The sequence below is a fragment of the Oncorhynchus masou genome, chromosome 6 (genome assembly GCF_036934945.1).
Source record: "Oncorhynchus masou masou isolate Uvic2021 chromosome 6, UVic_Omas_1.1, whole genome shotgun sequence".
In the NCBI taxonomy this organism is placed as follows: Eukaryota; Metazoa; Chordata; class Actinopteri; order Salmoniformes; family Salmonidae; genus Oncorhynchus; species Oncorhynchus masou.
The window spans coordinates 47,176,325-47,190,968 of record NC_088217.1 but is presented as its reverse complement, the minus strand read 5'-3'; the positions used below and the strand labels follow the sequence as shown (position 1 = coordinate 47,190,968).

General features: G+C 42.6%; 1 protein-coding gene across 1 annotated transcript; it reads left to right on the top strand.

Annotated features, from left to right (window-relative positions):
- Positions 1-10,901: 10,901 nt before the first annotated feature.
- Positions 10,902-12,255, top strand: LOC135541131 (vasopressin V2 receptor-like). The gene is made up of 2 exons (XM_064967248.1): positions 10,902-11,766; positions 11,977-12,255. The coding sequence occupies exons 1-2, from the start codon at positions 10,902-10,904 to the stop codon at positions 12,180-12,182; spliced, it is 1,071 nt and encodes a 356-aa protein (XP_064823320.1). The 3' UTR covers positions 12,183-12,255.
- Positions 12,256-14,644: the final 2,389 nt, after the last annotated feature.

Here is a 14,644-nt window from a genome sequence, read left to right as displayed (position 1 = left end):
TGAGATAAGGGAGGTAAAGGAAAAAAAGGCCATGGTGGCAAAGTAAATACAACATAGCAAGAAAAACACTGGAATGGTAGATTTGCAATGGAAGAATGTGCAAAGTAGAAATAAAAATAATGGGGTGCAAAGGAGCAAAATAAATGAATAAATTAAATACAGTAGGGAAAGAGGTAGTTGTTTGGGCTAAATTATAGGTGGGCTATGTACAGGTGCAGTAATCTGTGAGCTGCTCTGACAGTTAGTGCTTAAAGCTAGTGAGGGAGATAAGTGTTTCCAGTTTCAGAGATTTTTGTAGTTCGTTCCAGTCATTGGCAGCAGAGAACTGGAAGGAGAGGCGGCCAAAGAAATAATTGGTTTTGGGGGTGACTAGAGAGATATACCTGCTGGAGCGTGTGCTACAGGTGGGAGATGCTATGGTGACCAGCGAGCTGAGATAAGGGGGGACTTTACCTAGCAGGGTCTTGTAGATGACATGGAGCCAGTGGGTTTGGCGACGAGTATGAAGAGAGGGCCAGCCAACGAGAGCGTACAGGTCGCAATGGTGGGTAGTATATGGGGCTTTGGTGACAAAACGGATTGCACTGTGATAGACTGCTTCCAATTTGTTGAGTAGGGTATTGGAGGCTATTTTGTAAATGACATCGCCAAAGTCGAGGATTGGTAGGATGGTCAGTTTTACAAGGGTATGTTTGGCAGCATGAGTGAAGGATGCTTTGTTGCGAAATAGGAAGCCAATTCTAGATTTAACTTTGGATTAGAGATGTTTGATATGGGTCTGGAAGGAGAGTTTACAGTCTAACCAGACACCTAAGTATTTGTAGTTGTCCACATATTCTAAGTCAGAGCCGTCCAGAGTAGTGATGTTGGACAGGCGGGTAGGTGCAGGTAGCGATCGGTTGAAGAGCATGCATTTAGTTTTACTTGTATTTAAGAGCAATTGGAGGCCACTTAAGGAGAGTTGTATGGCATTGAAGCTTGCCTGGAGGGTTGTTAACACAGTGTCCAAAGAAGGGCCAGAAGTATACAGAATGGTGTCATCTGCGTAGAGGTGGATCAGAGACTCACCAGCAGCAAGAGCGACCTCATTGATGTATACAGAGAAGAGAGTTGGTCCAAGAATTGAACCCTGTGGCACCCCCATAGAGACTGCCAGAGGTCCGGACAGCAGACCCTCCGATTTGACACACTGAACTCTATCAGAGAGGTAGTTGGTGAACCAGGCGAGGCAATCATTTGAGAAACCAAGGCTGTCGAGTTTGCCGATGAGGATGTGGTGATTGACAGAGTCGAAAGCCTTGGCCAGATCAATGAATATGGCTGCACAGTAATGTTTCTTATCGATGGCGGTTAACATATCGTTTAGGACCTTCAGCGTGGCTGAGGTGCACCCATGACCAGCTCTCAAACCAGATTGCATAGCAGAGAAGGTATGGTGAGATTCGAAATGGTCGGTAATCTGTTTGTTGACTTGGCTTTCGAAGACCTTAGAAAGGCATTGTAGGATAGATATAGGTCTGTAGCAGTTTGGGTCAAGAGTGTCCCCCCCTTTGAAGAGGGGGATGACCGCAGCTGCTTTCCAATCTTTGGGAATCCCAGACGACACGAAAGAGAGGTTGAACAGGCGAGTAATAGGGGCGGCAACAATTTCGGCAGATAATTTTATAAAGAAAGGGTCCAGGTTGTCTAGCCCGGCTGATTTGTAGGGGTCCAGATTTTGCAGCTCTTTCAGAACATCAGCTGAACGGATTTGGGAGAAGGAGAAATGGGGAAGGCTTGGGCGAGTTGCTGTGGGGGATGCAGTGCTGTTGACCGGGGTAGGAGTAGCCTGGTGGAAAGCATGGCCAGCTGTAGAAAAATGCTAGAAATTCTCAATTATGGTAGATTTATCAGTGGTGATAGTGTTTCCTATCTTCAGTGCAGTGGGCAGCTGGGAGGAGGTGTTCTTATTCTCCATGGACTTTACAGTGTCCCAGAACTTTTTTGAGTTAGAGTTGCAGGAAGCAAATTTCTGCTTGAAAAAGCTAGCCTTGGCTTTTCTAACTGCCTGTGTATAATGGTTTCTAGCTTCCCTGAACAGCTGCATATCACGGGGGCTGTTCGATGCTAATGCAGAACGCCATAGGATGTTTTTATGTTGGTTAAGGGCAGTCACGTCTGGGGAGAACCAAGGGCTATATCTGTTCCTGGTTCTAAATTTCTTGAATGGGGCATGTTTATTTAAGATGGTTAGGAAGGCATTTAAAAAAATCCAGGCATCCTCTACTGACGGGATGAGATCAATATCCTTCCAGGATACCCCGGCCAGGTCGATTAGAAAGGCCTACTCGCTGAATTGTTTCAGGGAGCGTTTGACAGTGATGAGTGGAGGTCGTTTGATCGCTGACCCATTATGGATGCAGTGAGGCAGTGATTGCTGAGATCTTGGTTGAAGACAGCAGAGGTGTATTTAGAGGGCAAGTTGGTTAGGATGATAACGATGAGGGTGCCCGTGTTTAAGGCTTTGGGGAGGTACCTTGTAGGTTCATTGATAATTTGTGTGAGATTGAGGGCATCAAGTTTAGATTGTAGGAAGGCTGGGGTGTTAACCATGTTCCAGTTTAGGTTGCCTAGCAGCACGAGCTCTGAAGATAGATGGGGGGCAATCAGTTCACATATGGTGTCCAGAGCACAGCTGGGGGCAGAGGGTGGTCTATAGCAGGCGGCAACGGTGAGAGACTTGTTTTTAGAGAGGTGGATTTTTAAAAGTAGAAGTTCAAATTGTTTGGGTACAGACCTGGATAGTAGGACAGAACTCTGCAGGCTATCTTTGCAGTAGATTGCAACACCGCCCCCTTTGGCAGTTCTATCTTGTCTGAAAATGTTTTAGTTTGGAATTAAAATTTCAGTATTTTTGGTGGTCTTCCTAAGCCAGGATTCAGACACAGCTAGAACATCCGGGTTGGCAGAGTGTGCTAAAGCAGTGAATAGAACTAGAAAATAAATACTTATGTCATGGAATAAAATGCAAATTAATTACTTAAAAATCATACAATGTGATTTTCTGGATTTTTGTTTAGATTCTGTCTCTCACAGTTGAAGTGTACCTATGATAAAAAGTTACAGACCTCTACATGCTTTGTTAGTTGGAAAACCTGCAAAATTGGCAACGTATCAAATACTTGTTCTCCCCACTGTATATAAAAAATTGTCAAATAAAAAACAAATGTATATTTTCAATATGCATGTTTATATTTTTCTATATTCATGAATTAATGTAAGAAATGTGTTAATGAAATCAAAATGCTACTGATATTACAGAGCAAGCGGTGAAGTTTCAGATGTAGCACCTACAGACAGTGCTTAATTTGTCAAATCGGGAGGTCCCGGAACACAGTGAGCGTGAGAAGAGTGGGGCTCTGAGGTACCAGAACACAATGAGAAATACATTTTGTCAAACAACATAGCAGCGTGGCAGACAGAGTAAACAGCCAAGTAGGCTATCCATGGTGGGGAAACAGACTGCACTCTACAAGGTGCTGATTTAATTCAAAGCATTTTAGACGTTACTGCAGTATGCACACATACTTTAGTATATTTGCAAGGCTTACACAAGTCCAAATTTCTTAGTCTGATTTTCTAGACATGAATGTACAGCAACATTTTTATACGACACTGGGGGAAAAAATGCCATATGCATATACACACATACTCAGCTGTGGAGCTTACAAGACACACATTTCATATAATTGTAAGACCTCAATGTAGCAGTAGAACAAATCACAATATCGGAATATAACTTCAAATAAAATAAATCAATGTCGGCTGCAGCAGAACACACACGAGAATATATAGGCATCCTGCCTATGTGAAGCACATATTCAAATTACCTTCACAGTACAGAACAAGTTTGTAAAGAAAAAAATCCTAACTTAGTTTCCAAAACCTCCCACATTGACTCTCACCATGTCAAGTCCATTTAACTCATGAGAGTCAATTTCTTGCACAAAGCCATGAGCGGGCCTGTGGCTGTGATGTTTAGCCTCTTAAGGCTGTCCGGAAGACTGGCTGTAGAGTATATTTTTTTCATTTTGAGTGTTAACTATAACCAGGGTGTCCTCTTTAACCTTGTCTAAAAGGCTTGCTGCCACCAAATGTGCCTTGGTTCGGGCATGTTTAAAAAAACTTTTTTTCTGAGGGCTTTTTGCTGTTTGTTTACGCCTATGGCATGTGATGTTAAATTACCGTACATTCCACCCACTCTTTTGCTACTTTAATCTCTCCAGTCGTTTCTAGACCCAAACTCCCTACCTTTTTGCATGTTGTACAACCCAACTCTAAATTCTGCTTGACAAGCCAGGGGTTATACCTTTGTTTGTTGTTGAACTGCAAATTGCACCTGCTCAGAGCACTTTGTCGGTGAATGCACTGCCCCCCAGCTTCCCGTCTCCCTCCGAGTCTGACTCGCTAGTAGGCTTACTAATTAGTGGAGGTGCCAGTGGTGATACACAGTTTGCCCCGTACTCCTCTCCTCTGGCACTGACAGTTTTCTGTCTCGTTCCGAGTTTGATTCACCATATTTCTCTAGGTTTTTGGACTTGAAAATTGTCATCAAAATCGATTGCCTTTTCTTATCCATTTAAAAAATGTTTTTACTTTCCCACGATTCAAATTCAGTAGGGAAATGACTAGCCTAGGTGACGTGATTACATAGGGACCTCTTCACTAGCTGACCACCACTCCCCATAACCTCTATGTACAAATAAGAGAGCAGGTCTGGAATCAGTATACAGTATAGGATGATTACACAGAAGGATTACCACGCTTTTACACGACTGTCTTTCTGGGGACAGGAGAAATAACAAGGAGGTAACTTGATTTAACGCTGATTGCTTTTATTAGAATGTCTATAGTGTGAACAGTTAAACAATTAATAAATCATGCCGCGAGAGGTACCAGATGCGGGCAAATAGGTGCCGGAACAAACAAAGTCAAATCTGAGAGGTGCCGGGTCCTATCCTCAAATTAAGCACTGCCTACAGATGAAGCATTATGGCGTCTTAAATGAGGCCTTGATAAGGCCAGTGTCAACCTGTCATTCAGGGATTTCCAGTTTTGCATGTTATTTTGGCATTAATACATGCCACATATCCGTTTGCAAACAAGAAATATATATCATTGTGTTAATAAAGCCACATACAAACATGGTCTCTTTTTTTTTCTTTTTTTTTTAGTAAGGCAGCTCCAAAATGCAGGTGTTTCAGCCTAACTCAGTGCTTTCTGTGGTGGTGGAGCAAGCCAGCAGAAAAGACGTGACGCCGTGATTGGCTCAGTGTTCTGTCACTCATGGGAACACTACCTCTCTGCCAAGTTTAAGGGTAGAGCTATAAAATTCAAGCCCCTTGGGTGCTGCCATAGAGTTATATTAGAAGTGGCCATCCAAAAAGGCTCAAGGTCATTGGCCACAGATAAATCAAATCACACAACTACAGTAGCTTTGATTGGACATGTCAACATCATACTTTCAAAATCTTAGCTAGCAGTCATCATGAATAATCCTTGTCATACAGTTGAAATTGGAAGTTTACATACACTTAGGTGGGAGTCATTAAAACTTGTTTTTCAACCACTCCACACATGTCTTGTTATAGTTTTGGCAAGTCAGTTAGGACATCTACTATGTGCATGACAAGTAATTTTCCAACGATTGTTTACTGACAGATTATTTCACTGTATCACAATTCCAGTGGGTCAGAAGTTAACATACACTAAGTTGACTGTGCCAATACACAGCTTGGAATATTATGTCATGGCATTAGAAGCTTCTGATAGGCTAATTGACATCATTTGAGTCAATAGGAGGTGGATGTATTTCAAGGCCTACCTTCAAATGCAGTGCCTCTTTGCTTGACATCATGGGAAATCAAAAGAAATCAGCCAAGACCTCAGAAAAAAGTGTATACCTGGTTCATCCTTGGGAGCAATTTCCAAATGCGTGAAGGTACCACGTTCATCTTTGCAAACAATAGTATTCAAGTATAAACACCATGGGACGACGCAGCCGCCATACCGCTCAGGAAGGAGACGTGTTCTGTCTTCTAGCGATGAACGTACTTTGGTGAAAAAGTGCAAATCAATCCCAGAACAACAGCAAAGGACTTTGTGAAGATGCTGGAGGAAACAGGTACAAAAGTATCTATATCCACAGTAAAACGAGTCCTATATCGACATAACCTGAAAGGCCGCTCAGCAAGTAAGAAGCCCCTGCTTCAAAACTGCCATAAAAAGGCCAGACTCCAGTTTGGGGACAAAGATTGTACTTTTTGGAGAAATGTCCTCTGGTCTGATGACACAAAAATAGAACTGTTTGGCCATAATGACCATCATTATGTTTGGAGGAAAAAGGGGGAGGCTTGCAAGCCAAAGGACACCATCCCAACCGTGAAGCAGTGTCATGTTGTGGTGGTGCTTTGCTGCAGGAGGGACTGATGCACTTCACAAAATAGATGGCATCATGAGGACAGAAAATTATCTGGATATATTGAAGCAACATCTCAAGACATCAGTCAAGCAGTTAAAGCTTGGTCGCAAATAGGTCTTCCAAATGGACAATGACCCTAAGCATACTTCCAAGGATGTGGCAAAATAGACAACTAAGTCAAGGTATTGGAGTGGCCATCACAAAGCCCTGACCACAATCTCGTAGAAGGTTTGTGGGCAGAACTGAAAAAGCATGTGAGAACATGGAGGCCTAGAAACCTGACTCAGTTACACCAGCTCTGTCAGGAGGAATGGGCCAAAATTCACCCAACGTATTGGGGGAAGCTTGTGGAAGGCTACCTGAAATGTTTGACCCAAGTTAAACAATTTAAAGGCAATGCTACCAAATACTAATTGATTGTATGTAAACTTCTGACCAACTAGGAATGTGATGAAAGAAATAAAATCTGAAATAAATTATTCTCTCTACTATTATTATGACATTTCACATTCTTAAAATAAAGTGGTGATCCTAACTGACCTAAGACTGGGAATTTTACTAGGATTAAATGTCAGGAATTGTGAAAAACTGAGTTTAAATGTATTTGGCTATGGTATGTAAACTTCCGACTTCAACTGTATGAAGCGAAATAATGAAGAGAAATTATAGATAAAACACAACAAGTTAGAAATCCCAAATTCAACAATGAGTGGTTTGGAAGGAATCAGTGGCAAACTGCAAGCATTGCAAAGCAATCATTAGCCTGCTATTCAGTTGAGTAGCTGTGTGGTCCTAAGTCTAATATTAATGGTCTCTTTTCCTGGTTTAAAATTATTTACATTCAACATTGACAGCATGGCCAATGAAGCATGATTTGTGCCGCGCACAAAACAACAACTCGGAACTGCGAAATCAGACTTTAGTGAGTTCAAGACAACTGGGACCTCGGTAAAAACGAGCTTCGACTGGAAAAATACATTTTGAACTTTCATCCAACTAGGAATTGTAAATTCGGAACTCGGGCATCTTTCTAGAGCAGGCCTGGGCAATTCCAGTCTTTGGGGGCATGATTGGTGTCATGCTTTTCCCCATCCCTAGCAAACACACCTGATTTAAACTAATTGCATTTTGTAATGAAGATCATGATTAGTTCATTATTGGAGTTGGGTGTGTTAGCTGGATCTGGGGTAAAAGTGTGACACCAAATCAGGCCCCCAAGGACTGGAATTGACCAGGCCTGTCTAGAGCTACCACCTAAAGATCACTGATGTCATCATGGTTATGCCCCCCACCCCCGAGTTTCCAGTTGTCTTGAAAGCACCATCAATCCAGAGAATACCAGACTTTGATGACAGTTTGATGACAACATTTTCCCACGAAGGACCTTCTCTTCACCACCTTCCTGTTCAAGTGAGCACAGCACAACAAGGTGAGTCCAAAATTGTCTCGTATGTTGCTGCATAAATTATTAATATGCCAAGGAGATATGTATACTGTAACTAAGAAAGTAATACCAAGTGTATGTTGTGTAGTAAGCTGTTAGTTGCCCATGTGCCTCACCCTAATCATTTGGTCTATTTTCACCTCTTAATTTCACCGACTGTTCTGACTTGGTGGTGCACATGTAGCCTGTAACCTGTTTTTTTTAGAAATGTAATCATTGAATATTATAAGAGCTTTCATTGTCTGCTTATATGCCCCCTTTTATTTATCCTACTGTTCTGACTAGGTGTACAGGGAGAACACCCTAAGAACAGCCCATGTTCTGAATTCTGTTGCTGTACATTTCAAAAGTGCTGAACAAATAGTTATATTGACTACGTCCGTCCTACCTTGCTCATTAATGTCTTAATCAAATTTACGGATTGCCTCTTATCCACTTGTCGTCCCCTTATGCAATAGTTTGTACTGTACATCTCAATTGTCAGTAGAAACCACATTTGTTTGAGCAAGTCAGCCATATCAACAATGTTTTCAAAAGTCAGTAAATGAGGCTGAATGAAATGTTTCGCTGCCAGACAAGGCTCCGCTGATAGACAGGTGTAGCAGTGGCTGTGTTGGGACTCTGGTGTTGGGACAGCTTTATGTAGGCCCTAACAGTTTGTGGACACCGTTATAGTGCAAATCCTTTTTATTTTATTTTTTACCCCACAAAGATTTACATGCTAAAATCGCCACTGGGTAATGCCAAATCAAATTTCATACATATGACAACTTTTTAATTATTTATAAATCATGCTTTTAGCTACCAAAGTCATATGTGTGTGCGTGTGTGTTTTACATTTTTGGAAATTTAGAAAAAAAAAAAACTATCACATTTACATAAGTATTCAGACCCTTTACTCAGTACTTTGTTGAAGCACCTTTAGCAGTGATTACAACCTCAAGTCTTCTTGGGTATGATGCTACAAGCTTGGCACACCTGTATTTGGGGAGTTTTTCCCATTTCTTGTCTGCAGATCCTCAAGCTCTGTCAGGTTGGATGGGGAGTGTCGATGCACAGCTATTTTCAGGTCTCAGAGTTGTTCATGTCCGGGCTCTGGCTGGGCCACTCAAGGACAATCAGAGACTTGCTCTGAAGCCACTCATGTGTTGTCTTGACTGTGTGCTTAGGGTGGTTGTCCTCTTTGAAGGTGAACCTTCACCCCAGTCTGAGGTCCTGAGAGCTTTGGAGTAGGTTTTCATCAAGGATCTCTCCGTACTTTGCTCTGTTCATCTTTCCCTTGATCCTGAATAGTCACCCAGTCCTTGCTGCTGAAAAACATCCCCACAGAATGATGTTGCCACCACGATGCTTCCCCGTAGGAATGGTGCCAGGTTTCCTCCAGACGTGACGCTTGGCATTCAGGCCAAAGAGTTCAGTCTTGGATTCATCACACCAGAGAATCTTGTTTCTCATGGTCTGAGAGTCCATTAAGTGCCTTTTGGCAAACTCCAGGTTGTCATGTGCCTTTTACTGAGGAGTGGCTTCCATATGGCCACTCTACCTTAAAGGCCTGATTGGGGGAGTGCTGTAGAGATGGTTGTTCTTCTGGAAAGTTCTCCCATCTCAGCAGAGGAACTCTGGAGTTCAGTCAGAGTGATCATCGGGTTGTTGGTCACCTCTCTGACCAAGGCCCTTCTCCCCTGATTTCTCAGTTTGGCCGAGCGGACAGCTCGAGGAAGAGTCTTGGTGGTTCCAAACTTCTTCCATTTAAGAAGGATGGAGGCCACTGTGTTCTTGGGGACCTTCAATACTGCAGAAATGTTTTGATACCCTTCCCCAGATCTGTGCCTCGACACAATCCTGTCTCTACGGACAATTCCTTCGACCTCATGGCTTGGTTTTGGCTCTGACATGCACTGTCAAATGTGGGACCAGTGTGTGCCTTTCCCAATCATGTCCAATCAGTTGAATTCACTACAGGTGAAACGAAACATCAAGGGTGATCAATGGAAATAGGATGCATCTGAGTTCAATTTCCAGTCTCATAGCGAAGGGTCTGAATACTTATGTAAATAAGGTATTTCTGCTTTTTATTTTTAATACATTTGCAAACATTTCTAAAAACCTGTTTTCGCTTTGTCATTATGGGGTATTGTGTGGAGATTGAGGAAAAACTTTAATTTAATCAATTTTAGAGTAAAGCTCTAACGTAACAAAATGTGGGAAAACTAAAGGGTTCTGCATACAAATCCCCAACATAATGACATTTCTTTGTCCTGGTTTCGCGAGGAATCACTCTTTTTTATGGATAAAGCGGGTGTATAAAAATGTACAAGCTAAAGGATGTTACTTTAGTGACAAGAATAAATCCCAAGTTTGACTAGAACAAATATTATTCTTAATTCTTAGTAAATGAGTCATCATAATAATTTTTGAACACTAATGCATGCCTTTTTCTGCATGTTTGCAGTGAATCCTTAGTGCTGGTAGCCTATATTATTTTCAGATGTATTGCATTATATATTTTTTATGGCTGAGTTGGTAGAGCATGGCGCTTGCAACGCCAGGGTGTGAGTTTGATTCCCACGGGGGACCAGTACGAAAAAAAAGGTATGTTAATCTATGCACTCACTTCTGTTAGTCGTTCTGCATAAGAGCGTCTTCTAAATGACTCAAATGTGAATGTAATGAAGGCGTCGTTTGGTTATTGTAAATGTGCAGAAGGGTAGCCCCTCCCTCCTGGGGTGCATCCGTAGATATAAATGCTTTGCCACCGCCGCCGCTCCTCTTCATTCGCAGTGGTGGTGCAATCCGTCTCCAAAGTTTTCCCGCGTCTACGTTTTCAACATCTACACTTTAAACAATTGCACATTTACATAAACGTGTATTTCAGTTGTATACATTTAGGCAGATTTTGGTTCATGTTTACTGTACTAGCCAATGTTTTACCTGTGGACGTACGTGCCAAATTGTTTTCGTTTTTATCTGTAAAACTGTGACATTTTGCTTCAAAGTATGACTTTCTTTAGTCCAAATATTAGTAATAGAAGTTTGGAAGCGGAATTAGCCGAGAATTTGTCCCGGGATGAGCGCTTGGCTCGAGTTGAAATAGCCCTTTTAAGCATAATATTTTTCAGTGGAGCAATCTTAAATTTTGGACTGCTATTTGTGCTGTGGAAGAGGAGGAAGCAGCTGTCGAGGATGCGCGTCTTTGTTTTTCACCTTTGCCTGGCAGACCTTGTTGTCACATTTTTCCAAGTTTGTCCGCAGCTGATGTGGGATGTAACGGACAGATTCTTCGGTCCTGACGTTTTGTGCCGCCTGGTGAAATACCTGCAGGTCGTTGGCATGTTTGCCTCCACTTACATGATTGTAGTGATGACCATTGATCGCTATCAAGCAATCTGTAACCCAATGGTTACTTTCCAGAGGCGGAGAGCGCGCTGGAACGTGCCTGTGTGCGTTGCTTGGTCTGTATCCCTCATCGGGAGTCTCCCTCAAGTGTTCATCTTCTCCCGAGTTGAAATCGCGCCTGGTGTCTATGACTGCTGGGCTGACTTCATCAAACCGTGGGGGCTAAAAGCTTACGTGACCTGGACCACTCTAGTGATATTTGTCTTGCCCATCTTAACTGTTATCGTGTGCCAGGTGCGTATTTGCCGAGCTGTTCAAATCAACTTTCACATGAAAACTCAACAAGTATCGACATTTCTCGCCAAACCGCTGCCCTCCAGGGCAAGTAGCGTTGCTGGGGTGTCCAAAGCCAGGATCAAGACCGTGAAGATGACTTTGGTCATTGTCCTTGCCTACATTATCTGTTGGACTCCTTTCTTCACTGTCCAGCTGTGGTCCGTCTGGGATGTCCAAGCACCCACTGAGAGTAAGAGCTGTTCAATCTGTATATCTAAGAAATACCTCCTTTTGTCACACGTTTTAATACCTGGAATACAACTTTACTTGCAATGTATGTTTACTCTAGCTTATGTACTTGGCATTTTGGCGTCACCTCCTATATGTATTAAGGGATATAAATACATTAGGATGCTTTAGATAATATTTAGTCTTTTACATCTTTTGATATTTATTTCAGCTGCAACTTTCACCATCCTGATGCTCCTGGCGAGTCTGAACAGCTGTGCAAACCCCTGCATCTACCTGCTCTTCAGTGGGAAGTGCCCCAAGATACGTGTGGCTTTAGTGTGTGTTAGCCAGTCGGACATGAATGACTCCATACAAGAGGACGCCACTGTGGTTAGCTCGCGGTACAGTTCCAAGAGCCTGTCTATCTCCAGATGAAACAAGTTGACAGGAGCTCAGTCTGGCTCAGGGGTGGGCAACTACAGCCCTCGGGGGCCTGATTGTTGTCACACTTTATCTCCATCCCTAGCAAACACAGATGATTAATGCTGATAGAGCTTGGTGTATATATATATGTAAAGAGCATATATTAAATATTCAGCTCACTAAGCATAGCTGCGAGACGTAGTGGTGCTGCAGCACCCCCTGACAAATCAGAATACCTTTTGAATAATTTTGAGAATAATAAATTCGCACACACCGGGCCTTTTACGAGTCCTGTATTAGCTGACCAATATAGCCATCTGTAGCATAGCCACATTTTTTTCCGAAAATTGTATTTTTTTTCTCCACAAAAGTAGTGCACTGGGCCTTTCATAATTCTGTATTAAAGGCCCAAAATAGCTGTCTGTAGTGCAGGCATTTAAAAAAAATATATTATGTTAAACTAATACAGGCCTTCATGAGACCTGTATTAGGGGACCGATATAAACTCAGCAAAAAAAAGAAACGTCCTCTCAATGTCAACTGCGGTTATTTTTAACAAACTTAACATGTGTAAATATTTATATGAACATAACAAGATTCAACAACTGAGACATGTGACTAACATAAATGGAATAACGTGTCCCTGAACAAAGGGGTGTCAAAATCAAAAGTAACAGTCAGTATCTGATGTGGCCACCAGCTGCATTAAGTACTGCATGCATTTCCTCCTCATGGACTGCACCAGATTTGCCAATTCTTGCTATAGTAAGATGTTACCCCACTCTTCCACCAAGGCACCTGCAAGTTCCTGGACATTTCTGTGGGGAATGGACCTAAGCCCTCATCTTCCGATCCAACAGGTCCCAGACATGCTCAATGAGATTGAGATCCGGGCTCTCCTCTGGCCATGGCAGAACACTGACATTCCTGTCTTGCAGGAAATCACGCACATTATTGTCACGAGCAGTATTGTCATGTCAGGATGAGCCTGCAGGAAAGGTACCACATGAGGGAGGAGGATGTCTTCCCTGTAACGCACAGCGTTGATATTGCCTGCAATGACAACAAGCTCAGTCTGATGATGCTGTGACACACCGCCCCAGACCATGACGGACCCTCCACCTCCAAATCGATTCTGCTCCAGAGTACAGGCATCGGGGCGGCAGGGTAGCCTAGTGGTTAGAGCGTTGGACTAGTAACCGGAAGGTTGCAAGTTCAAATCCCCAAGCTGACAAGGTACAAATCTGTCGTTCTGCCCCTGAACAGGCAGCCCACTGTTCCTCGGCCGTCATTGAAAATAAGAATTTGTTCTTAACTGACTTGCCTAGTAAAATAAAGGTAAAATAAACAAAATAAAAAAACAGGCATCGGTGTAACGCTCATTCTCTCGATGATAAATGCGAATCTGACCATCAGCCCTGGTGAGACAAAACCACGACTCGTCAGTGAAGAGCACTTTTTGCCGGTGATGTCTGGTGAGGACCTGCCTTACAACAGGACTACAAGCCCTCAGTCCAGCCTCTTTCAGCCTATTGCGGACAGTCTGAGCACTGATGGAGGGATTGTGCATTCCTAGTGTAACTCAGGCAGTTGTTGCCATCCTGTACCTGTGGGATTTTCGGATGTACCGATCGTGTGCAGGTGTTGTTACACGTGGTTTGCCGCTGCGAGGACAATCAGCTGTCCGTCCTATCTCCCTGTAGTGCTGTCTTAGGCGTCTGACAGTACAGACATTACAATTTATTGCCCTGGCCACATCTGCAGTCTTCATGCCTCCTTGCAGCATGCCTAAGGCACGTTCACACAGATGAGCAGGGACCCTGGGCATCTTTCTTTTGGTGTCTTTCAGAAACAGTAGAAAGGCCTCTTTAGTGTCCTAAGTTTTCACAATTGTGACTTTAATTGCCTACTGTCTGTAAGCTGTTAGTGTCTTAACGACTGTTCCACAGGTGCATGTTCATTAATTGTTTATGGTTCCCTCGACAAGCATGGGAAGATCTGTGAAGTTATTTGGATTGTCATGAATTATCTTTGAAAGACAGGGTCCTAAAAAAGGGACACTTCTTTTATTGCTGAGTTTAGCAGTCTATAGCGCAGGCAAAATAAAAATCACAGCACCCCCACCCTCAAACATCTTCCTGCTGCTATAACTCTAAGATCTAGCTACATCTGCAAATTGTTAGAGCACATGTATGTTTATACGTTTTTTAGGCACTGAAAATGAATATAGACAGGGAGCTGTGTACACAGATGTAAATACTGACACTAACAGTGTTATAAAGAAAACTCATTGCATATGTTTTGAACACAGATAGTCATTGTGATTCAGGAATGTTCTCATGGCATGAATTGGAACATTCAAGCATCGAGCTGTTTAAGGTGACATATACACAGTGAAATTAACTTATGTAAAAAAGGGCCTATGCCCGACATACTGTCAGTGTTTGAATTCATATTTATTGCAATTTAGTTAT

What these genes read in the sequence shown, in the direction of transcription:
- LOC135541131 (XM_064967248.1), top strand. Translation starts at nt 10,902, where the DNA reads ATGACTTTCTTTAGTCCAAATATTAGTAATAGAAGTTTGGAAGCGGAA. An exon ending in TGTCCAAGCACCCACTGAGA is followed by an intron (nt 11,767 to 11,976) that starts GTAAGAGCTGTT and finishes TATTTATTTCAG; the next exon opens with CTGCAACTTTCACCATCCTG.